This window comes from Pseudophryne corroboree, chromosome 9 (genome assembly GCF_028390025.1).
Source record: "Pseudophryne corroboree isolate aPseCor3 chromosome 9, aPseCor3.hap2, whole genome shotgun sequence".
Taxonomy (NCBI): domain Eukaryota; kingdom Metazoa; phylum Chordata; class Amphibia; order Anura; family Myobatrachidae; genus Pseudophryne; species Pseudophryne corroboree.
In genome coordinates this window covers 106,908,133-106,934,944 of record NC_086452.1, presented here as the reverse complement: position 1 = coordinate 106,934,944, position 26,812 = coordinate 106,908,133, and the positions used below count along the sequence as shown (strand labels likewise).

Sequence of the window (26,812 nt, the reverse complement as noted above, 5' to 3'; positions counted from 1 at the left end):
CTTTGGGAGTGAGATAATGACACTCTGTTCACAAACTCCCATCGCTAGATAGCAGTGATGCCCTTATATCAAAGCAGAGTCACATATTTCTTTGTATAATGCACTTGCAGCAGGAATTACAGAAACGGAAGATCTGCCGAAGATCAATAACAGTTCAGTGTTGCCCAAGATCCAGGGTCAGCAGGAGAACATGGTAATGTAATGTAGCACATCATGGTTCATGTGACTTTGGGGTTAAGGCACTGAGCTTTGTGCACTGATGATTGTTGTATTTTGTTTATTTAGGGTGTTTATCCGAATGTATCTGTTAGTCAAATGACCCCACCGGCTGGAGCAATTCCCCTGTACAATCCTTCACAGGTAAATCCTCCTTAAGAACATTTTATTTGGGCTACATTGAAGTGTGATAGATATTTCCTTCCTTTCACTAAGTGATAATGCCTTGCTGGCCAAGTATGTAGCCAGCATCTCCATAGTCAGGTCACAATACAGACAGCGGCACCCGACTGTCACAATCCCGACACATTCCGCCGGTATTAGGGCTAAGGGGGGGGGGGGGGGGGGTACACACGGAGAGATCCCTGCTTAAATTCTAAGCAATCTGATTAGATTGCTAAAAAGTTAAGCACGGATCTCTCCGTGTGTATGCCCCACAGCGATAGCGATGCGCGGACCCGCGCGTTGCTATCGCCGGTGCTAGATTGGCCTGCATGCAGGCAAAATGTAGCACATCGCTCATTTCACCGCTGGGTGAAATGAACGACCCCGTCCGCCCCTCCCTTCCCCCTTGCTCAGCACACATCATGCTGTGTGCTGAGCGGGGGAGAGATGTGTGCTGAGGGTTCATGCTAGATCGCTCAGCACACATTTCTGGGGAATTCTCCCAGTGTGTACGGGGCTTTAGGTTTAGGCTGCAAGGAAGGGGAGTGGTTAGGGTTAGATTGCCGGAGGGGGAGATTAGGGTTAGGATCTGGGAGGGTAGAGTTGGGTATATGCTGCTGGAGAGGAGGTAGGTATAGGTTGTGGGGGGGGGGGGGGTTAGGCTGTATGAGGAGAGGTAGGTATAGGTTGCAGGAAGGGGGTTAGGGTTAGGCTATATGAGGGGAGGTAGGTATAAGCTGCAGGAGGGGGTTAGGGTTAGGCTATGGGAGGGGAGGTAAGGATAGGCTGCGGGAGGGGGGGTTAGGGTTAGGCTATAGGAGGGGGAGTAGGTATAGGCTGCGGGAGGAGGGTTAGGGTTAGGTTGCGGGAGGGGAGGTTAGGGTTAGGCTGCAGGAGGAGAGGTAGGTATAGGCTGTGAAAGGGGGGATAGGGTTAGGCTATATGAGGAGAGGTAGGTATAGTCTACGGGAGGGGGGTTAGGGTTAGGCTATGGGAGGGGAAGTAGGTGTAGGCTGCGGGAGGAGGGTTAGGGTTAGGTTGCGGGAGGGGAGGTTAGGGTTAGGCTGCAGGAGGGGAGGTAGGTATAGGCTGGAGAAGGGTAGAGTTAGGGTTAGGCTATATGAGAAGAGGTAGGTATAGGCTGCGGGAGGTGGGTTAGGGTTCGGTTATGGGAGGGGAGGTAGGTATAGGCTGCAGGAGGATGGTTAGGTTTAGGTTGTGGGAGGGGAGGTTAGGGTAAGGCTGCAAGAGGGGAGGGTTAGGCTGTGGGAGGGGAGGTAGGGTTAGGCTGAGGGAGGGGTAGGTTAGGGGGAGGTTAAGGGTTATAGTACTTACCAAAAAGAGTCCTGATTATGACTGTTGGGATCCCGTACTCAACCTACTGTCCATTCTACATGCAAAACAAAACTTTTGCCAAATTCTCAATAAAGATAGTAAGTGGTTATAGAGTGAACTGTGATGCAATCATTAATAGGAATTACCTATTTAAAGCTAAATACTAACTTTGGGGTCTATTCATAAAGCAGTGAAAAGAGTGGAGAAGTGTTCCTGTGGAGAAATTACCCAAGTGGGCGGCACAAACACCTGGCCCATCTAGGAGTGGCACTGCAGTGTCAGACAGGATGGCACTTAAAAAAATTGGCCCCAAACATCACATGATGCAAAGATAAATAATAAAAAAGAGGGGCAAGATGGAATTGTCCTTGGGCCCTCCCACCCACCCTTATGTTGTATAAACAGGACATGCACACTTTAACAAACCCATCATTTCAGCGACAGGGTCTGCCACACGACTGTGGCTGAAATTACTGGTTGGTTTGGGCCCCCACCAAAAAAAGAAGCAATCAATCTCTCCTTGCTCAAACTGGCTCTACAGAGGCAAGATGTCGACCTCATCATCATACTCCGATTCCTCACCCCTTTCACTGTGTATATCCCCCTCCTCACAGAGTATTAATTCGTCCCCACTGGAATCCACCATCACAGGTCCCTGTGTACTTTCTGGAGGCAATTGCTGGTAAATGTCTCCACGGAGGAATTGATTATAATTAATTTTGATGAACATCATCTTCTCCACATTTTGTGGAAGTAACATTGTATGCCGATCGCTGACAATGTGATCAGCTGCACTAAACACTCTTTCGGAGTACACACTGGAGGGGGGGCAACTTAGGTAAAATAAAGCCAGTTTGTGCAAGGGCCTCCAAATTGCCTATTTTTCCTGCCAGTATACTGTACGTATGGACTGTCTGACATGCCTACTTGGATGCTGTCACTCATATAATCCTCCACCATTCTTTCAATGGTGACAGAATCATATGCAGTGACAGTAGACGACATGTCAGTAATCGTTGGCAGGTCCTTCAGTCTGGACCAGATGTCAGTTTTCGCTCCTGACTGCCCTGCATCACCGCCAGCGGGTGGTTTTGGAAATCTGATCCTTTTCCTGGCAGCTCCAGTGGCGGTAGAAAATGAAGGAGGAGCTGTTGGCGGGTCACGTTCCGCTTGAGTTGACAAGTGTCTCACCAGCAGGTCTTTGAACATCTGCAGACTTGTGTCTGCCAGAAAGAGAGATACAACGTAGGCTTTAAATCTAGGATCGAGCACGGTTGACAAAATTTAGTGCTCTGATTTCAACAGATTGACCACCCGTGAATCCTGGTTAAGCGAATGAAGGGCTCCATCCACAAGTCCCACATGCCTAGAGCAATCGCTCCGTTTTAGCTCCTACTTCAATCTCTCCAGCTGCTTCTGCAAAAGCCTGATGAGGGGAATGACCTGACTCAGGCTGGCAGTGTCTGAACCGACTTCACGTGTGGCAATTTCAAAGGGTTGCAGAATCTTGCACAACATTGAAATCATTCTCCACTGCGCTTGAGTCAGGTGCATTCCCCCTCCTTTGCCTATATCATAGGCAGATGTATAGGCTTGAATGGCCTTTTGCTACTCCTCCATCCTCTGAAGCATATAGAGGGTTGAATTCCACCTCGTTACCACCTCTTGCTTCAGCTCATGCCGGGGCAGGTTCAGGAGTGTTTGCTGGTGCTCCAGTCTTCGGCACGCGGTGGCTGAATGTCGAAAGTGGCCCGCAATTCTTCGGGCCACCGACAGCATCTCTTGCACGCCCCTGTCATTTTTAAAAAAATTCTGCACCACCAAATTCAATGTATGTGCAAAACATGGGACGTGCTGGAATTTGCCCACATGTAATGCACGCACAATATTGGTGGCGTTGTCCGAAGTCACAAATCCCCAGGAAAGTCCAATTGGGGTAAGCCAATCTGCGATGATGTTCCTCAGTTTCCGTAAGAGGTTGTCAGCTGTGTGCCTCTTATGGAAAGCGGTGATACAAAGCGTAGCCTGCCTAGGAACAAGTTGGCGCTTTTGCGAGATGCTGCTACTGGTGCCGCTGCTGCTATTGTTGCTGCTGCGGGAGGCAATACATCTACCCAGTGGGCTGTCACAGTCATGTAGTCCTTAGTCTGCCCTGCTCCACTTGTCCACATGTCCATGGTTAAGTGGACATTGGGTACAACTGCATTCTTTAGGACACTGGTGACTCTTTTTCTGACGTCTGTGTACATTCTCAGTATCGCCTGCCTAGAGAAGTGGAACCTAGATGGCATTTGGTACCAGGGACACACTACCTCAAGAAATTATCTAAGTCCCTGTGAACTAACGGCGGATACCGGACGCACATCTAAGACCAACACAGCTGCCAAGGCCTGAGTTATCCGCTTTGCAACAGGATGACTGCTGTGATATTTAATCTTCCTCGCAAAGGACTGTTGGACAGTCAATTGCTTACTGGAAGTAGTACAAGTGGTCTTCCGACTTCCCCTCTGGGATGATGATCGACTCCCAGCAGCAACAATAGCAGAGCCAGGAGCAGTAGGCGTTACACTCAAGGATTCATCGGAGGAATCCCAGTCAGGAGAGGACTTGTCAGACTTGCCAGTGACATGGCCAGCAGGACTTTTGGCTTTCCTGTCTAAGGAGGAAATTGACACTGAGGGAGTTGGAGGTGTGGTTTGCAGGAGCTTGGGTACAAGAGGAATAAGGGATATAGCTGTCAGTGGACTGCTTCCGCTGTCACCCAAAGTTTTGGAACTTGTCAATGACTTCTGATGAATGTGCTCCAGGAGACGTATAAGGGAGGATGTTCCTAGGTGGTTAGCGTCCTAACCCCTACGTATTACAGCTTGACAAAGGCAACACGTGGCTTGACACCAGTTGTCCGCATTTCTGTTGAAATAATTCCACACCGAAGAGGTGATTTTTTTGGTATTTTGACCAGGCATGTCAATGGCCTTATTCATCCCACGGACAACAGGTGTCTCCCCGGATGCCTGACTTAAACAAACCACCTCTCCATCAGATTCCTTCTTGTCAATTTCCTCCTCAGCGCCAGCAATACCAATATCCTCATCCTGGTGTACTTCAACAGTGACATCTTCAATTTGAATTCAGGAACTGGACTGTGGGTGCTTCTTCCAGCACTTGCAGGGGGCGTGCAAATGGTGGAAGGAGCCATCTCTTCCCGTCCAGTGTTGGGAAGATCAGGCATTGCAACTGACACAATTGGACTTTCCTTGGGGATTTGTGATTTAGAAAAACGCACAGTTCTTTGCTTTGCTTTTGCCAGCTTAACTCTTTCATTTTTCTAGCGGGAGGATGAGTGCTTCCATCCTCATGTGAAGCTGAACCACTAGCCATGAAATAGGCCAGGGCCTCAGCCGTTCCTTGCCACTCCGTGTTGTAAATGGCATATTGGCAAGTTTACGCTTCTCCTCAGACGCTTTTAATTTATATTTTTGGGTCATTTTACTGAACTTTTGTTTTTTGGATTTTACATGCTCTCTACTATGACATTGGGCATCGGCCCTGGCAGATGACATTGATGGCATTGAATCGTCTCTGCCATGACTAGTGGCAGCAGCTTCAGCACTAGGTGGAAGTGGATCTTGATCTTTCCCTATTTTACCCTCCACATTTTTGTTCTCCATTTTTTGTGTGGAATTATATGCCAGTAATATATCAATAGCAATGGCCTACTGTACTTTACTAGTATATACTGGTGGTCACCACAATGCTGCACTGTAATACTATATACTGGTCACAACAATGCAGCAGATATTGAGCACTGATCAGGATACTAGAAGTGACACAGAGCAGCAAGAAACAGCAATGGCCTACTGTACTGTACTACTATATACTGGTGATCACCACAATACTGCACTGTACTACTATATACTGCTCACAACAATGTAGCACAGATATGGATACTAGAAGTGACACAGAGCTGCAAGTACTATATACTGGTGGTCACCACAATGCTGCACTGTACTACTATATACTGGTCACAACAAATCAGCAGATATTGAGCACTGATCAGGATACTAGAAGTGACAGAGCAGCAAGAAACAGCAATGGCCTACTGTACTGTACTACTATATACTGGTGGTCACCACAATGCTGCACTATACTACTATATACTGGTCACAACAATGCAGCACAGATATGGATACTAGAAGTGACACAGAGCTGCAAGATACAGCAATGGCCTACTGTACTGTCTACTATATAATGGTGGTCACCACAATGCTGCACTGTACTACTATATACTGGTCGTAACAATGCAGCAGATATTGAGCACTGATCAGGATACTAGAAGTGACACAGAGCAGCAAGAAACAGCAATGGCCTACTGTACTATACTACTATATACTGGTGGTCACCACAATTCTGCACTGTACTACTATATACTGGTCACAACAATGCAGCACAGATATGGATACTAGAAGTGACACAGAGCTGCAAGATACAGCAATGGCCTACTGTACTGTACTACTATATACTGGTGGTCACCACAATGCTGCACTGTACTACTATATACTGGTCACAACAATGCAGCAGATATTGAGCACTGATCAGGATACTAGAAGTGACACAGAGCAGCAAGAAACAGCAATGGCCTACTGTACTATACTACTATATACTGGTGGTCACCACAATGCAGCACTGTACTACTATATACTGGTCACAACAATGCAGCAGATATTGAGCACTGATCAGGATACTAGAACTGAGTCTGACACGGAGCTGCAAGATACAGCAATGGCCTACTGTACTGTACTACTATAATATACTGGTGGTCACCACAATGCAGCACACTGAGCACAAATATTGAGCTTTTCAGGCATAGAACGTAGTCACGTCCTCTCCGCTCAATCTACAGTGAAAATGGTGGTGACGCACGGTTCTTTTTATGGAATACGAATCTCGCGAGAATCCGACAGCAGGATAATGACGTTCGGCCTCGTTTGGGTTAACCGAGCAAGGCTGGAAGATCCGAGGCTGCCTCGGACCCGTGTAAAACACGTGAAGTTCGGGGGGGGGGGGGGGGGTTCGGATCTTGACGAACCGAACCCGCTCATCTCTAATTATAACTGTTACTTCAATGCTGATTAGTTGCCATGGGCAACTTCTCTGCAGGCTCACTTCTCCACACTTTTCACTACTTCATGAATAGACCCCATTTTTTGTACAGTACTACCCATGGGCAGAACATAGCAAAATAGTAACACTCCCACCTGGTGCCTGCTCCAATGCAGTTGAAAGCCTGACCATTCTCTTTATTCATTGTTTACTTATTGCAACTTGCTGCCAACAATGCTGCAATTATAACTTATGTTTATCACCCTAACACAATTGTACTATTTTCCATGCTGTGCACAGGTAGGTACCAGGAGTAAATATAGATAGATTCCAGGAGTAAACATAGTTGGTGGTGTTCCAACTATCTGTTGAGGCTTCTATGTACTTCCCATACACAATTTATACTTAAGAGATTTAAAAAAAAAAAAAAAGCAAAAACACAAATAACTATTTGAATTGTAAATCACAAATAGAAATAACTTTTGTTACACAATGAAAAAAACCCCTCTCTTTTCAATGTGATAGCCATTTTGATGTTAATATAGCCCAAAGTATTTAAAGGACATAGCATTAATCCAAATAATAAATATGGCTCTGGTTTATATTATATATCATAAGATAATGATTGCAGATGCTTTTCACATAGTCAACATCATTTCTGGGATGTTTCTTTATTAATGTGAGGAACAAACAATAACATCACAGGTTTTAGCAATTGAATTGGAATTTCTAGTCGGAAAATATTTGTATGTGAGTGTGATGCCTTTATGCATGAAAATTTATGAAACTGCATGACAAATATGGGAAGTTAATTCTTTTTTTTGTGGAGGGATTATTTGCATCCTTACATGGTCTGTTTTCTACATTCAGCTAGAACAGACATTTTGGGCTTCACTTATATTCGTAACAGTATATCAATTCATTAAGCACCTGAGAAATAACAGAGAGAGTACTTCTTGGCAAATATACTTTAGGTACTGGTTCCTAGTAGTTTGAGAATGAACTGTGTTCTCTTGTTTATGTTTCAGTTCACACAGTATGTACAGTATGCGGACGACATGTGCATTTGCTGCTGTATTTAAAGTTCTGTCAAAGTCCACCCTTCTGAAGTCACTGACTTTGGAAGGGTATTTAAGATGCCTTGTTAGCAGCTTCAGTGCGTGCTGCGACAGAACTACTGTACTTTTATCTGTTTACAGCTGAGCGATTTGATGCTGTTACTTCTCCAATTGAGCACCCGTCCTGTCATTTAAAGACAGTTCCTTAGAATTTCGTACTATGAACCATTTGCCCATCCTTGATCTTGCCAAAACTTTGAAAAGTTCAGCTTTGAATGACACACAACGCTGCTCTGCTTGGGTTCCTTATTAAGTTACAAATCATATTTCAGCACCTTGCTTAGGGATTTCAAACTGCTGGAGGACAGAACAGTAAATTCTTTGAAGAATGGGAATTCTACACTTCCCAATGAATTTTATATTATACGATAAATCATACAAGTTGATGTAGCAATATACTGTATATTAAAAAAAATAAAATAAAAAGGTTACTGTGTTATATTGATACCAATTCCCATGTTTTGATTTAAAGTATTATTCTAGATTAGTCTCTTTGTCATGTTCCCTTGTAATTAAATCGCAACTGGTTTAATTTACATGTTTATGTGATTTATTAATTATCTAATTATTTGTGGCTTCAAACAGTGCTTTGTTTGCATCCACACAATAGATGATAAGTCATGTACAGATTAAACCTTACATTATTTGTCTTAAGCATTTCATGGAGAACAAGAGATAGAATTAAAAAATGTGCTGTTTATGGGTTGTTGTTTTTTTTTGCAGCAGCATTGTAACTAATCATGTTTAAAAAGTTTTTCTGGTTGATGGCTGATATGAGGATTGTGTAAAGTGGGATTATTCCTATCTCCTTCCCTTGGTGGGGTTTGCTGAAACAGACATACAGTATCCACCATTGAAGTAAGGAATCAGACTTCTGTGGAGCACATCAGCCAGTTGGAGCACAGATCACTTGCTGAATTAATTTTAAAGGCATACGATGCTCAGTACTTTTTTGTGACATTGTTGTTCAGGGGAAAGCATAGGCAAAATATCCTCTTGTGCGCACTTTATCCTTTGTGCCTTAGGAGCACTTGCGTAACATGAGACCACCAGGATCCAAAGAAAAATTTGGGGTACTGTGGCTATGTTCATTCCCTCAGCTCTTGTGATCATATGTGGGGACCAGAGCATGCTCAGTTAAGCCTCATTAATGTGTTTACTTCTACAGATGAAAACCCGAACACAGGCTCCTTGCATGTTTAAAGGAGCAGAGTGGGTGGCTGGCGTAGTGTTTAGGCCGGCATCACTGGACCCCCTCAGGACTGGCTGTAGCAACAGCTAAAGTTTTACACCTGATAATCAGAAGTCTGACACCTAGCGAGACACTCTTTCTAACTCTCCTGGAAGGTCCAGAGGTCTCTGAAACTTTGGGCTCTTGGAAAAGTAGACCACTCTCCCACATCCCGCCCACTAGGGCAGGGAAATGATGATGCCATTCTTAGAAAATCATCTTACTCACACTCCCTCTTCGCATTCTCGGGCCCGGTTTAGAGGGGGCTAGGAATAATGACGCAAAATGCTGCATCCTACCCCCCACATTGACAAAAAGCATCTCACCTCTGGGCACTCTTCCTGAAAGAAAAATGTATAACATGTGCACCACCACACGATGCATCCTTCTGCATTGCAGACTGCAGATACATCTTACTCCTGAATGGCAGCCTTTGCTACTTATACTGCAGAATGAATAGACATCATTTTATTTTAACTACTTACTAATTCCACCAATGTATGAACATTTTACATACCTACAATTGTTAATTAAGGGTGATACTCTGGGCAATGCATGAAGCTATCGCTCTGGTGTAATTAGGGCTTCTTCACTACCACATGATCAATAGCAAGAGTTACTATAGTTCAATATGCACCATTTATAGAGCTCTAACACACTACATTGACATGTATTACAAGTGATTATGAGGCAGAGAAAACTCTCTAATGAAATGTGATTTCTGAAAACTAGTTTCATACCACTATGAAAGTCCTATAGTAAACATAGGAAATGTATAGAACCCCATGCCCCCTGTCTTAAGTGCCCCGGGCGCCCCGATGGCTTAATCTTGTTCTGGGATGGTGTGTGTAAAATTGCAAGACTCCCATGCCACTCTGAATCAGGACCAATACTGTATGTCCTGAATGATCTGTTTTCATAACCAATAAGATGTCATAAAGTACATTTCACATTGTATTGCAGGGCATCAAAAACTGTTCTGTAGTATAAAAAATAACATAATGAAAATAATAGCAGAAAATTGCACTCTCAGCTTAGTTCTGTTCAATTTCTGTGCAGGAAAATTATATAACAAGTACACAAAAACAGGAAATATGATAACTAAATTGAGCATTTTCCCTGTAATAACCTGCAGTGCAATATTTCTCAGGGCTGTTGAGTATTTATATCAGTAAAATGTATCTCTCCATATACACAAATGGATCTCCGCATCCACACAATTTTGTAATTAGTGGATATGGTATACTTGGTCGACATTTATCATGTTGACATTATTCATGTGGTCACTGCTGAAATGTTGACAGTATAGATTGTTGAAAAACTGTCTCTTGCGGTCTAGCATTGTCTTACTTGGTCATGAGGGCAACAGCGTTTTCAGTAGCTTTCGGGTTCTGGAGATCACTTGGGGAGCAGTTCCTGCGGTGCTTAACTCCAGGGCTGGACTGGCCCACAGGGGAACAGGGGAAACCACCGGTGGGCCCCACTGCCTGGGGCCCTTCTTCTCTTCTAGTGAGCAAGTTCCAGACTGTGTTCTTGAATTATACATTATACATATGTTACCTTATACTGCACGGGACTATGATGTATTTCTCTACAGTGCATTGCCAATATTTATCTGGTATTATCAAGCATGCACTAACACTAGCAGTATTTACATATTTGTCAAGGGGCCCAGCCCATGCACTCACTAATGGTTAGGCAAACCAATGTAGCAGCTGGCCACACCCCCACTGGAGACTGACCACACCCCTAAACATGGGCCCCTACCACTGCGTTCCCCAGTGGGCCCTTCATGCCCCAGTCTGACACTGCCTAACCCTAACCTCTGCTCCCTGTAGCTTAACCCCATAGTGCCCTAGTGCCTAACCCTTTCTCTTCCATCCCGCAGCCTAACCCTAATGTTGACATTCTGGGAATGTCAGAATTTCACATGCTGACATGTTGAGGATGTTGACACATTGCCTGTCGACATTTCAACAATGTTGACCTTATAACTGTCAACATGGTGTCAACAGTACGGTTGTAAAAGCTATAATTTCTGCATTTCCCTTTGGTTGTGGTCAATCACAAGTAGTGTGTATTCATCTCATTATCCAATGTCCCAAAATAATTTTCCTCATGTTGTAAAATGTATTTGTAACACAACATTTCCCCATTGTGATTGGCCAACATTTAAATTCCATCCTTTTCTTTGAGTCTTCCCTTAAAGAAGAACTGTACCCCAAATTAAGCATTGGATGGTGTGTTATATGCTAACCTCTTGCCTCTGACTTAACCTTTGGTGTGCTGTTTGCCTGATCCATAATACTCCTCATGTAAAAGGTGCATTAGAGGAAAGAGGCAGAATTAATGGTTAACATTATTCCATTGCTAATTTTGAGTGTGAGTTCCTTAAATTGTGAGGCAATCATTTCTGTCTTGCTGCTTGCAAATCAAACCTGATCGTTTGTCCTCTTTTAAAAAACAGTTACTTTAAATATTTTTTTTCAGCTTATGGATCAAGATATTGTATTTTAATTGCGTTCCTTGCTTTAATTTGCCAGGCATTTTCACATCCACAAAATCCGGTAGTTCTGAAGTAATTAATAGAATATAATGATTCCGGCTTTATATAGAGGCACAAGCAGCGCAAATGTAACACAGTTTCTACCTTACTAATGTACAAAAAGTATCTTTAATCACTTGGTACCTGTTTCTGAGCATTCGAAAGTCAATAAATGGGGATTTTATATGAGAATCAAAAATGTGCAGTGATAGCAGTATTATAAATGCTAATCAACCCATCACTAGTTGTGCAAACATAATTAAGAAATCAAGAAAAAGCAATCACATTAAATTAATAGAAAAATAATCATTCAGCAAGCAAGAATTAAATGTGTGGTATGGCGAATGGGAGGTTTGACTTATCACAACCAATCAGAAGAGCCATTAATCACTGGAGAAAGGGTCAAATGTACTTTATATTAACTAATCCACTCGTTTTAGCAGAATATTAGACATTTCTCTAAGATGTAACACAATTATGGTTACATATTTGTTAATGTCCTTCAAACGCTATGTTTTATAATAAACAAATGTGTTTTTAGATTTGGTTGTTATTTTTTTTAAAGTATTATTTTCTGTATTTTTTGTGTGAAGCTTTTTTAGTCAGTCTTTTAAAGAATTACAAATAATTAGAAATATACATAATAACATAGTAACATAGTAACTAAGGTTGAAAAAAGACAATTGTCCATCGAGTTCAACCTATTTGTGGTCTCCTATGCAGTCTTATTATAGGACTAGTTATTTTTATGTTAGGACTAGTTATATTAACTATAATGCGTGCCTACACACCATAACCCTGAATATCTTTATCCAATAGGAATTTATCTAACCCATTCTTAAAGGTGTTGACTGAGTCCGCTGTTACTACTCTCTCAGGCAGGGAATTCCAAACACTTATTGTCCTTACTGTGACAAAACCTTTTCGCCTCAATGTGCGGAAACTCCTCTCCTCTAACCTAAGCGAGTGACCACGTGTCCTCTGCGCTGATCTTATAGAAAACAGGTCCCTCCCGAGCTCTGTGTATTGACCCCTTATATATTTGTAGATGTTGATCATGTCCCCTCTTAGTCTCCTCTTTTCCAATGTAAACATGCCTAGCCTTGCAAGCCTTTCCTCATATTCCAGCGTCTCCATGCCCTTGATTAGTTTGGTTGCTTGCCTCTGAACCTTTTCTAGCTCCAGGATATCCTTTTTGTAATATTGTGCCCAAAATTGCACACCGTATTCAAGATGTGGCTTTACTAGCGATTTATATAACGGGAGTATAATACTCTCGTCCCTTGCATCAATTCCCCGTTTTATGCATGCTAATATCTTATTATCCTTCTTTGCTGCACTCCTACTTTGGGTACTGCTGCTTAATTTGTTATCTATGTGAACTCCTAAGTCTGTTTCCAGTACAGAATCCCCTAGTATTACCCCATTAGTATGCAAGGTATCATTAAATGATTTAGACTGCTTACTCACTGGCATTGCATTTGCTTATAAAAAACAGCGCTCTCTCTGCTCAATATTCTTGTAGTCAGGTGATAGCTTCAGTCACTGGGGGCTGACTTCACAGATCCAATTGCATACTTAAACGTTTCTATGGCTACAGGAAACTGTCAAGAGATTTAGGGCTCGCTTAACTAATTGCCAGCTTTCTAGACCTGTTTGTATTTTGCTTCTAGTGTCTGACCCATGTTGCTCCTGTTTTACCGCTTTCAGATCGCAAAGCCATTATGGACCCGGCTTTCGAACATTGCAGTTTTGACACGGGTTATTACCGGGTTTGTGTCTTTCACACTGAACCCGGGTCACCCATGTTAAACACTGTGATGTGATTTAAAATGGACTTTTCTAGCTCACATTGATGAGGTTTCAAAGGAAATAAAAGGAGAGGCTGGGGCTGCTCTGAACAGCCAATCAGCACCTTTTTCTGAGACCCGGGTTGAATATTCCGGGTCAGAGGCTTTCACACTGCACAATGACCAGGGACCAACCCGCGTTTAACCCTTCTTTTAATCCGGGTTGACCCGGTAACAACACAACAATAACTAGGGTTACCTTTAGCTTTGTACTGCTGTACAAGTTCTGATTCCACTATCTGCTATTATACCTTTTTGGTTTTGGCGTTTCTACTCCGTTTCCAGACCCAGCGTGCTATTTTTTACTATCACGCTGAAAACCAGCTCAGGGGGATGCACTTGCCACGCATCAAGCTTGTCACATATTTTATTCCCACTCGGTTGGTGGCGTGGACCCACCAACTGAGTGGGAATAACGGGCGGGTGTCAGTATTCCGGATGCCGGTAAAATCTCCTGACCTCCGGGATCCCGACAGCTGGAATTTTGACTGCATCCCTTCCTTCCTTCATGATAGTATGAATCTGTTACAGTCAGTTGCGTAACTCCCACCCCCACAGCCACTGCAGAGGCTTGGAGGCGCATGGCTGCGGGGGGCGCCGCCACTGATTGCTGCAGTGAGTTCGGGAAGGAGCCGAAGGGCACAGCGTGCGCCTCTCCTGTGTCCCATCTGGGTCTCTGGCGGCAATGTATCTGTCAAATGAAGTGCCGGTTTGTGAGCCAATCAGAGTTCGCGGACTGACAGCCATTCAGGAGCCACAGCTGCCGTCCGCGAGCTCTGATTGGCTCACGAACCGGCACTTCATTTGACCGTCACACTGCTGGAGGCACAGGACGGACACAGGAGAGGCACGCTGTGCCCTCTGGCTCCTTCCCGGACTCACAGACTGTACCGTCCTTCCCGCACAGCAGCAGGGGGTGGGTGTATAGCTGGCACTGGGGGGACATATTTGACACAAGGGCATATGTATAGCTGGCACTCGGGGGGCATATGGGTCACTGCGGGTGTATGTGTATCTGGCACTGGGGGGGCATAATTGGAACTGGGGGCATATGTGTATCTGGTACTGTGGGGGCATATGTGTCACTTGTGGGCATATGTGTTTCTGGCACTATGGGGGCATATGTGGCACTGGAAGCACAGCACTAGCAACAAAGCATTACCCCCTGGTACCAAGCACAACACCCAGCTCATGAAATCTTTGGCAACAACCATTACCCCCTAGCAACGAGCATGACACCCAGTGCATGAAACCCCTGGCAACGAGCTTGACACCCAGCACATGATACACCTGGCAAAAAGCATATCACCTAGTGCATGAAACCCCTGGCAACGAGCATGACACCCTGAGCATGAAAACCCCTGGCACCGTGCATGGAACCAAGAGCATGAATGCCAAACTCCCATCAGATTCAGTTACTTTTCAATCTATAACTGGTTCCTACATAACCTTAACCATTCTGACTAGCACATGCGAAGGAACTATATCTTGCCTCCTCGTCTTGTACATTTGCTTGTGACCTTACCCCCAAACCCCACCGGTAACACTGTTGGCAGAGTGTTGTGGTGTCAGATAGGCATGTTAGTCCACACAACGGCACTTAACCAGGATGATTGCTTTATTCATACAACAGAGATAACAGCTTATAGAATATAGATGTTCTGCAGCAGCAGGAACTCACAGTATACATGTGAAGCAGTACAGCGGTGACACAGTGTCTCAGTACACACAGGATGCGACTGTATACACACAAGGTGTGGCTGCAGGGTAGACAAGGTCACACACTCAGGAGAGCAGAAGCTGCATGTCAGTGCAGTTGTCTCTCCCAGGAAGAACTCTCTCAGACTGTGCACTAAGCACCTCCTCCTGCACTGAGCTAACACTAGGAGGGGAAAACACTAGAGCAGGGAAGCTGCCTCTAGTGCTGGGAACGGAGACAGACCGCAGAGTGATCCACTGTCTAATATCCCCTCTCACTCAAGGCTGTCACCGGTTACATACATTTGCATAACACTTTATCAAAACATTTCTCAATAAAGTTTTCCTGTAACCAAAAAAACATTAATAAAGCATGGTAAGCAAACAGTAAAACAAATCAACATTTCTCAAAAGTATTCCAGTCCACATTTTGTCATGTAATGTAAAAATAAAAAGAGCGCTTAATATATGTGAATATGTGTATGCGCAAAACCTGTGAAAGAAAAAGATTAATAAAAATGTTTACAGCCCTTTTTGGACTAATTAAGGATTGGGTTGCAGTTCAGCCAAAAAGATGAGGATACCTATCTAACCCTATCTAAATACTCGTCAGTCCGTTAGTAGTTCGTAAACGAGTATATTGAGGAGTATCTTACCCCTGTTCCCCGTCCGTGTCACAGTCTGATTTCCCAAATTCAGTGCACAGTATTAAGGAGCCCATACTCTGCACTGAATTTGGGAAATCAGACTGTGACACAGACGGGGAACAAGCCGCCTGCTAGCCGCTAATTACAGCCGCCCAGCCGCCAGCCATCAAGCCGCTAATCAGAAGCCGTCAGCCGTATACATAACAGAAGCAGTGGAGAGTGAGCACCGTGTGCTACGGGTGCCGGAGCCGCTGTTCAAAGCAAGTATTACAGGGGTAAGATACTCCTCAATATACTCGTTTACTAACAACTAACGGACTGACGAGTATTTAGATAGGGTTAGATAGGTATCCTCATCTTTTTGGCTGAACTGCAACCCAATCCTTAATTAGTCCAAAAAGAGCTGTAAACATTTTTATTAATCTTTTTCTTTCACAGGTTTTGCGCATACACATATTCACATATATCAAGCGCTCTTTTTATTTTTACATTATATGAGTACCTTTAACTGAGCTGCTCATAAATCCCATTTTTAGCGCAATTTAGTACTTTATTTTAACACATTTTGTCATGAACATATTCAGCAACTGTGATGTCAGTCCCTTTGTCAACATATCAGCAGCATTGCTCTCACTTGCTATGTAATTCACATTGCTAGACTTGTTTTCCACTAACTCATGGATAAAGTGATGTCTAATGGCAATGTGTTTGGACTGTCCATAATGCTTGGTGCTGGAAGACAAATCAATTGCTCCCTTGTTATCACACGTAATGTGGATAGTCTCACTGTGGTAAAGAAGGCTAAGCTCACATAATGGGAGGAATTCAATTGTTTGAAAAGTTGGTTGGGTGTCTGTTTTTTCCTGTCTATTAGATAGGAAAAAACGGACACCCGACTGACTTTTCAAACAATTGAATACCCCCTAAAGTCTCCTTTATCCATAAAGTTTCTTTTGTTGTTTCTGTAAGTGCCATGTGCTACCCCTCAGTGGTGGATAGAGTAACAGTGGGCTGCTTTCTGCTTGCCTAGCTGATGGCTGCGCTTGCCAAAATGAACAAGTATCCCGAGTAGGAATAATGATCATCCTCATCTGATCCCCAATCGGCATCACAGAAAACTTCCAAAGTCGTACCTTTTGACTTTGTAAACACCAACTTTGATGAACTTGTACCTTTTAAGTAGCTTAAGATTCTTTTGACTGCAATGCAGTGTTGCCTCTCAGGGTTAATTGTAAACTGGCTTGTCCAACTCACTGCATGTGTGATGTCGGGGCGAGTCCCAATACTTGCATACATCAAGCTACCAACAGCATTTTGATTAGGAATCTCTCTCATTCCTCTATCTCCTCCTGGCTAATGGGTGACATGGCCTTTACCATCTTTATGCTTTTGTCAATAGGAGTGCTGACCGGTTTTGCATCAGACATTCCATACTTGCAAAGTATTGCTTCAATATATGTCTGTTGCTCAATTGTAACAGTCCCATCTTTCAGGTTTTGTACAATTCTCATGCCTAACAAATGATTTGCAGGGCCTAAATCCTTTAGCTTAAATCTGTGTTTCAGCTGCTGTTTTACATCAGTAATGTGCTCTTCTTGACCTGCTAGCAATAGATCATCTACATACACAACTATAATGAACCACTTTTTCTTCTATAGTTTTGTGATATAAGCAGTGATCAGTCCCTGACCTAACAAAGTTCATCTCTAGCAGTACAGCATCCAGCTTTACATACCAACAATGACCACTTTGCTTTAGGCCATACAAAGATTTCTTTAAGAGGCAAACTTTTCTCTCTTGGAACATACTCTCATCATAATGTTACCTATAAATCTCCTCAATTAACTCTCCATTTAGGAATGCAGAATCAAAGTCTAACTGATATCACAATATATTATAAAGTGTAGCAATGGCAATGACTATACTCAAAGTGCTGTACCTTGCAACAGGTGAAAAGATCTATCCATAGTCGATCCTGGATTTTTGTGTGTATCCTATAGCAACCAGGCGGGCTTTATAATGAGCAATAGTCCCGTCCACAGTCAATTTTCTGCAAAAGACCCACTTGTTCTTGATTGTCTTATGGTTTTTCGGCCTGTCAACTACAGTCCATGTTCTGTTATCATCCGGAACTGACAGCTCTGTATCTATTGCTGACTTCCATTCTTTCCAGTTGCTACTTGATTTTGCTTCCTGTATATTTTGGATGTTCACAGTAAGCTATATTTGCATATTCCTCACTGTATCTTTTGGATGGAACACCTTTATTGCTCCTCATGGAACTCTTGTTTCCTGATTGGGTATCCGCATTAACACTTTCAGGTTCAGACACACTTTCTGGTGTCTGTACATCCAGTGATACATATTGTTGCTGTGATTCTTGTTCCACTGTTCCAGTAATTGGTGCTGTCTCATGGAATTCCACATCTCCAGACTTTAGAAGACGTTTGTTTGTAATGTCCCAAAGCCTGTATCCTTTGCTTTCTTCACAGTATCCTACCATAATACATTCCACTGACTTTGGATGTCATTTCCGTCTTTTCTCCTTAGGTATATGTGCATAAGCTTTACTACCGAAGATGCAGAGATTATTGACAGCTGGAATTTTTTTGGACCACACCTCCAGTGGTGTTTTACCTTTTACGGCTACTGTGGGTGCACGGTTTTTAAGATACACTGCAGTAGACACTGCTTCCACCCAAAAGCTTTTCCCCCAGGCCTGCGTCACTCAACATAGTCCGTGGTCTCTCAACAATTGTACGATTTGCACGCTCACTCACACCGTTTTTTTCTGGCATACAATCAATTGTTAGTTGATGCTGTATACCATATTTTTTAAAGAACTGTGCTAAAACTCTGTTGTCATACTCTCTGCCATTGGCGGATCTCAATACTTTTAATTTCAGACCCGTCTGAGTCTCCACTAGGTTCTTGTATTCCACAAATTTATTGACAACTTCACTTTTAGCTTTCATGAAATATACATGTGTCATCCTTGTGGCATCATCAATAAATGTTATAAAATACCTGTAGCCACTCATTGATTCCATCTCCATCTTCATCGGACCACATACGTCAGTATGCACTAGGGCTACTGGTATTTCTGCTTTACTAGTATACTTAGGAAATGGGGCGCAAATCTGCTTTCCTTTTATACAACTCTCACACAAAGGTCTCTTAATTTTACTCATAGTGATACCAGTTGCAATTCCATTTAGTAATTTCTGGATGTTGTCATATCCCAGATGGCCTAGGCGTCTGTGCCACAGCTCCATCGACTGGTTTGAATCAGAGGCCGCCATTGCAGAACACTGCTTGGTGGCCAGGACATACAGTTGGTTGCACAGGGTTGCTGAATCAATTACAGTCCCTTTCTCATTTTGCACCATACATTTGCCCTTTGCAAACTGGACTCTGTAACCCTTTTTCTCCAGGATGCTTATAGCAATGAGATTGCTTCCCAATTCTGGCACGAACAAGACGTATTGGATGTCCATAATAACTGTTTCACCTTTAATTCTTAGACGCACTGTTATTGTCCCAAATTTTGAAGCAGTAAGGACTTTGTCTCCAATCCCTTTTACTGTAATGGGTTCACATGCTGCCAGTGAATTGATCCATTCCTGATTACAACTGAAATACCGTGTGGCCCCCAAATCCATGTACCAGCAATCCTTCTTGTGACAATCTGCTACATTCAATGCAGACTCATTTGGTTTGTCACGCTTCTTCTGTGTACCACTGCAATTTCTCAGTCTGTCACTTTGTGACATATAAAACGTTTGAACTTGAGCTTTCTGGACTTAGTACCTTTTGTGAATAAGGCAGATCCCTCAGCACAGGAATACGTTCTTAGAACTGCAGCAGCTTGGCTCTTACAACTTCTGTTGTCAGCTTGGTATCGTTAGACTCCAAAGCTACTACCAGGAAATTTAATTTTGGTGTCAGATTTTGTAACATCACCATCACCACTTCCTCGTTGTCCACCTGTGCCCCCACAGATGCCAACTGCTGAGCTATTGACAGTATTTTATCAATGTAATTGTTCATGTCCTTACAGGCAATTAACTTTGTCATGTACAGCATACACCTCAAGTTTATTCTTCTCATCAGACCTTTGTCCTCATACGCCATTTGCAGAGCTGCCCACATGTCTTTTGCTGACACTTTTCCGCTGATAATGGAGTTGACGTGTTGTTCCGTGGCCAAGCCTATCATCCTGATGGCTCTATCCACTTCAACTGGGTTTAGGCCTGCTCCTGGCTCAATTGTGACTTTCCACAACTTTTCCCGCTTAAGCTGTAGCTCCATGGCAAATTTCCACGTTGTGTAATTCTCTGAGCCTTATAGCTTTGTAAATTTCACGCTGTTTTCTGTACTGTACATGCTTCTCTATATTTAATAAAAGTACTCCTTCTTTAATCAGCTGCACTTTTATTTCTTATGTACCTCTGTTTTAGAATGCCTTTCTAACTAGGGGTCCTGGGCCCATAACCTGAGTGTTGCGGTGTCGGATAGGGATGTTATTCCACACAACAGCACTTAAATAGGATGATTGGTTTATTCATACAACAGAGATAACAGCTTGTAGTATATAGAAGATGTTCTGCAGCAGCAGGAACTCACAGTATACATGTGAAGCAGTACAGCGGTAACACAGCATCTCAGTACACACAGGGTGCGGCTGTGGCGTAGACAAGGTCACACACTCAGAAGCTGCACGTCGGTTCAGTTGTCTCTCCCAGGAAGAACTCTCTCAGACTGTGCACTAAGCACCTCCTCCTGCACTGAGCTGACACTAGGAGGGGAAACACTAGAGCAGGGAAGCTGCCTCTAGTGCTGGGAATGGAGACAGACCGCAGAGTGATCCACTGTCTAACAAACACACGCTAAACTATGACGCACTGACCCTGACAGCGTGAAAATACCAACCACCCTGAGTACCCTGAGGGTTACTCAGATGGCTGATCTTCAAGCAGATGATCCAGTGCTGCGTCTTTGACTCTGGCAGTGGATCAGAGAAGCCAGTAGTAGACACCTACTGCTGCATTAGCATATTTTCATACAGCAGCTGCATCCAAAGACGTAGCTGCTATATGACCTGCGTCAATCTCTGAATCATGCCCTTTGTTGCAAGACATTGTTTTGATTAATCTCTTATAGGATAGCTAACACAAATTTATTTTCATTTTAATTAACCATATGCAAGGACTTAAGCTTATATGATTCTCCTCATATAGATTCATGTATTGCTTAATGTGATACTGTATATATTTCTAGGGTTAAAATAAATTCTCCCTGCTGCAGTCATGTCTTGTTAAATGAAGTTCTCAAAAGTCTTTGTTCTACCTGGCACAGGAGATGCACATTCCACAGCTTTGTATAATTATACAACTTTATTTAGGCACAAAGAAGCTTGCGTTCTAGCTTCTGTACTGCAGGCATACACACACTCACACCAGGACCTGGTTAGTCAAATGCCAATTATCCAACAAATATACCTTTGGGCTGTGGATGAGAATCGAAACACCAGAAGGGAACCCCTTGTTGGGATATCATAAACTTCTTTTTACCTTGGTAGAACAATCTATGGAGTCATTGTGATGCCCTAGAGAGAAAAGGAATAAAGAAAAACATTGGTACCCATAACATAATTATTGTGCATAGAAAACTATGGGGCAGATGTATTAAGCCTGGAGAAGGGAGAAAGAAGTGATAGCGCAGTGATAAGTGGAAGGTGATAATGCACCAGCCAATCAGCTCCTGTCATTTTTAAAATCTGTAATGATTGGCTAGCGCGTTATCACTTCTTTATCCCTTCTCCAGGTTAATACATCTGCCCCAATATATCTCTTATCTTGGATATCTTTATTATTTATGTATTATTAATAGGATGTTTTTAGATAAACATGATGGACTATCACAAAAGCTGCTGCTTCTGTATTTTAATTTAATTAATAGATTTAAAGAAATCAAATCTAATAGTTGATATGTAGCTGCTCATGCAAAACACAGATACTAACATGTTATATGTCATCGCATGGATTGTGCCATGAATAAGTAGGCCTTCCATAAATATAATGTACGTACTTTTTACCGAAACATTCACATATGGGCAGATTGGCTCAGAATCTATTTTGCAATTAACTTGAATCTCCTGAGCTATTTATATAGCTGAACCCATCTGAGATTTCTCACAAGACGACATAGATGTTTAATAATCCTTAGCCATGGTGCTCCTAACCCACTTAACTGGATAATATTTTTCCAAAAATGTCCCCAAAATTGTCAATTTTTAAAAAACAAATCAGATTATGGTAATAATAGCAATTTATCCGATTCAGTATAATTTTATTATCATATATGCAGATTTGTTAATAAAATTATACAGAATAAGTGTTAACAGCTATTATTAACATAATCATTTAACAAATCAACAATTTTGGGGCACTTTTTGAAAAATGGCTTTTTATACAGCTAAAAAAGAAAAAGAAAAAATGCAGTCAGCCCAGGCTTGTAGGCGATCACAGCAGTGACTGTGGCAAGGGGAGCGAAAGGAAGCCGCAGCTTCTGTAACCACCTGAGCCTGGGCTGCAGGAAGAACTGTCCCCTACAGATGTGTCCGCCTAATTTGTTGAACGCATTGCAGGCTGATTGCTGCGGCATAGCGTATGGTAGCAGAAACATACATAAGCACGCTCCCGCACAGCCCTCGGAAGCTGGGTATAGGAGCGGGGAGCGATGCTTCCGCTACCATAGAACAGGGAGCTGCCAGAGGTTAATCGTTAGCGGTAGTGGGAAGCTATGCTCCCACTACCCGTAGATCTTTTAGTGCAGGCAGCAGTGGTAGAGGGAGCATTCCACTACCATAGCAATAAATGGGGGAGCTGGATGCTGCGGGAGGTCGTACTCTGCCATGCTAGTGCCATGGTACATATGTAGCTAGGCTCATTTTACTGCGAAGCAGCATGCTGCATGGGGTGCCAGGCTGCGACTATTCACAGCCGACAATCACCTTATAAATTCCCATAGGAATTAATTCTTTTAGTTAGGCTGTGGGGTGAGGGGGGGATGGCGGGTGATGGATAGACATTGGGTAGGGAGGGTTAGGGGGGTACAAGTAGATGTTTAGTATACTAACTGCACCCATGTTGGGATTCTGAGCATCGGGATGCCACTGTCGGTCTTCTGGCTGCCAGCATTCCTTACTGCGAGACTCCTATAGCAATTGCAGGGGTGGGGCTGCAGTGTAGTCCAAAATTCAAATAGGGGGGCCACACTAACTGGCAGCGATGTTTGTCAGTGATTAGGGTGGCAGGTGGAATGGGTCATAATGGAGGGTATGCTGATATGACCACACCAGGCAAGTGGTTAACAATTCTGCTATATATATTTCTCTAACGTCCTAAGTGGATGCTGGGGACTCCGTAAGGACCATGGGGAATAGCGGCTCCGCAGGAGACTGGGCACATCTAAAGAAAGCTTTAGGACTATCTGGTGTGCACTGGCTCCTCCCCCTATGACCCTCCTCCAAGCCTCAGTTAGATCTCTGTGCCCGAACGAGAAGGGTGCACACTAGGGGCTCTCCTGAGCTTCTTAGTGAAAGTTTTAGATTAGGTTTTTTATTTTCAGTGAGACCTGCTGGCAACAGGCTCACTGCATCGAGGGACTAAGGGGAGAAGAAGCGAACTCACCTGCGTGCAGAGTGGATTGGGCTTCTTAGGCTACTGGACATTAGCTCCAGAGGGACGATCACAGGCCCAGCTTGGATGGGTCCCAGAGCCGCGCCGCCGGCCCCCTTACAGAGCCAGAAGGCAGAAGAGGTCCGGAAAATCGGCGGCAGAAGACGTCCTGTCTTCAACAAGGTAGCGCACAGCACTGCAGCTGTGCGCCATTGCTCTCAGCACACTTCACACTTCAGGTAATAAATATGCAGGTGCGCAACCAACAGCAGCAGGTAGGAGGAAGGTCAGTTCCTCAAAACTAAATAATAGAAGAAATGTTATACCAGCGCTGGCTGAATAGATGAATCAGTTAGAATTTGTATTAAAACTATAATAATAATAATAAAAATGATAATAAGGATGGTTTACTCTGTGTAAAAAGGTCACAATTTATTTAACATGACATATGTAACAAATCTAAAAGAAAGGAATTCCTATAGCCACTAGGTGGCGATAAAATTTCAATATATCTTGTCTGGATAAAATTTCATAGGTTCTCCTGTGTTAGAATTGTCCATTCCCAAAGGCTAGGACGACTTCCCTTTATGCATTCACTGTATGGGTAAATAATTACCAGATCGCCCCGTTGGTATGCATCTTACCAGTGAAACGCGTTGAGCCTATCCTGTCCACTGGGACTTCAGCATAATCATCTGCCTGGATCTTGTTCTCCAAACCGGCCCGCTAAGCCGTGTCATTCCTTGGTACAATTTGGACGTTTCTTCCATCACTGGACCTTATCATCAAATCGGTCTACGATACCCCTACAGCGACTAAAGGACTTGTTCCAACGCTGATGCATACCAACGGGGCGATCTGGTAATTATTTACCCATACAGTGAATGCATAAAGGGAAGTCGTCCTAGCCTTTGGGAATGGACAATTCTAACACAGGAGAACCTATGAAATTTTATCCAGACAAGATATATTGAAATTTTATCGCCACCTAGTGGCTATAGGAATTCCTTTCTTTTAGATTTGTTACATATGTCATGTTAAATAAATTGTGACCTTTTTACACAGAGTAAACCATCCTTATTATCATTTTTATTATTATTATAGTTTTAATACAAATTCTAACTGATTCATCTAATCAGCCAGCGCTGGTATAACATTTCTTCCACACTTCACACTTCGGTCACTGAGGGTGCAGGGCGCTGGGGGGGGGGGGGGGGGGGGCGCCCTGAGACGCAATAAAAACACCTTGGATGGCAAAAAAATGCATCACATATAGCTCCTGGGCTATATGGATGCATTTAACCCCTGCCAGAATCCATAAAAAAGCAGGAGAAAAGTCCGCGAAAAAGGGGCGGAGCCTATCTCCTCAGCACACTGGCGCCATTTTCCCTCACAGCTCCGTTGGAGGGAAGCTCCCTGTCTCTCCCCTGCAGTCACTACACTACAGAAAGGGTTAAAAAAAGAGAGGGGGGCACTAATTAGGCGCAGTATTAACTATACAGCAGCTATAAGGGGAAAAACACTTATATAAGGTTATCCCTGTATATATATAGCGCTCTGGTGTGTGCTGGCAAACTCTCCCTCTGTCTCCCCAAAGGGCTAGTGGGGTCCTGTCCTCTATCAGAGCATTCCCTGTGTGTGTGCTGTATGTCGGTACTTTTGTGTCGACATGTATGAGGAGAAAAATGATGTGGAGACGGAGCAGATTGCCTGTAATAGTGATGTCACCCCCTAGGGGGTCGACACCTGAGTGGATGAACTGTTGGAAGGAATTACGTGACAGTGTCAGCTCTGTATAAAAGACAGTGGTTGACATGAGACAGCCGGCTACTCAGCTTGTGCCTGTCCAGACGTCTCATAGGCCGTCAGGGGCTCTAAAGCGCCCGTTACCTCAGATGGCAGATATAGACGCCGACACGGATACTGACTCCAGTGTCGACGGTGAAGAGACGAATGTGACTTCCAGTAGGGCCACACGTTACATGATTGAGGCAATGAAAAATGTTTTACACATTTCTGATAATACGAGTACCACCAAAAAAGGGGTATTATGTTCGGTGAGGAAAAACTACCTGTAGTTTTCCTGAATCTGAGAAATTAAATGAGGTGTGTGATGATGCGTTGGTTTCCCCCGATAACAACGGATAATTTCTAAAATGTTATTGGCATTATATCCTTTCCCGCCAGAGGTTAGGGTGCGTTGGGAAACACCCCCTAGGGGGGATAAAGCGCTCACACGCTTGTAAGGGCTCTACTTTCGCCTGAGATGGCCGCCCTTAAGGATCCTGCTGATAGAAAGCAGGAGGGTATCCTAAAAGGTATTTACACACATACTGGTGTTATACTGCGACCAGCAATCGCCTCAGCCTGGATGTGCAGTGCTGGGTTGGCGTGGTCGGATTCCCTGACTGAAAATATTGATACCCTAGATAGGGACAGTATATTTTTGCCTATAGAGCATTTAAAAGATGCATTTTTATATATGCGTGATGCACAGCGGAATATTTGCCGACTGGCATCAAGTCTAAGCGCGTTGTCCATTTCTACCAGTAGAGGGTTATGGACACGTCAGTGGTCAGGTGATGCGTATTCCAAACGGCATTTGGAAGTATTGCTTTATTAAGGGAGGAGTTATTTGGGGTCGGTCTTTCAGACCTGGTGGCCACGGCAACAGCTGGGAATTCCACGTTTGTACCCCAGGTCGCCTCTCAACATGAGAAGACGCCGTATTATCAGGCGCAGTCTTTTCGTGGACAAGCGGGAAAAAGGTTCCTCATTTCTGCCCCGTGACAGAGGGAGAGGAAAAAGGCTGCAGAAATCAGCCAGTTCCCAGGAACAGAAACCCTCTCCCGCCTCTGCCAAGCCCTCAGTATACGCTGGGGCTTTACAAGCAGAATCAGGCACGGTGGGGGGCCCGTCTCAATGAATTTCAGCGCGCAGTGGGCTCACTCGCAAGTAGACCCCTGGATCCTTCAGGTGATATCTCAGGGGTACAAATTAGAATTCGAGACGTCTCCCCCTCGCCGTTTCCTAAAGTCGGCTTTACCGATGTCTCCTTCTGACAGGGAGACAGTTTTGGAAGCCATTCACAAGCTGTATTCCCAGCAGGTGATAATCAAGATACCCCTCCTGCAACAGGGAACGGGGTATTATTCCACACTGTTGTGGTACCGAAGCCGGACGGCTCGGTGAGACCGATTCTAAATCTAAAATCTTTGAACA

The 26,812-nt window shown here is 43.7% G+C and overlaps 1 protein-coding gene across 3 annotated transcripts in view; it reads left to right on the top strand.

The window, feature by feature from the left end:
- SEC16B (SEC16 homolog B, endoplasmic reticulum export factor) overlaps positions 1-26,812 on the top strand; it is a 327,501-nt gene that overhangs the window by 260,344 nt on the left and 40,345 nt on the right. For 2 of the 3 annotated variants that reach the window (XM_063939716.1, XM_063939717.1), the window contains exons 24-25: positions 111-193; positions 286-360. In XM_063939716.1, coding sequence (XP_063795786.1) covers positions 111-193; positions 286-360 — 158 coding nt within the window. The remainder of the gene's footprint in view (positions 1-110; positions 194-285; positions 361-26,812) is intronic. The other variant, XM_063939718.1, reaches the window with a different exon arrangement.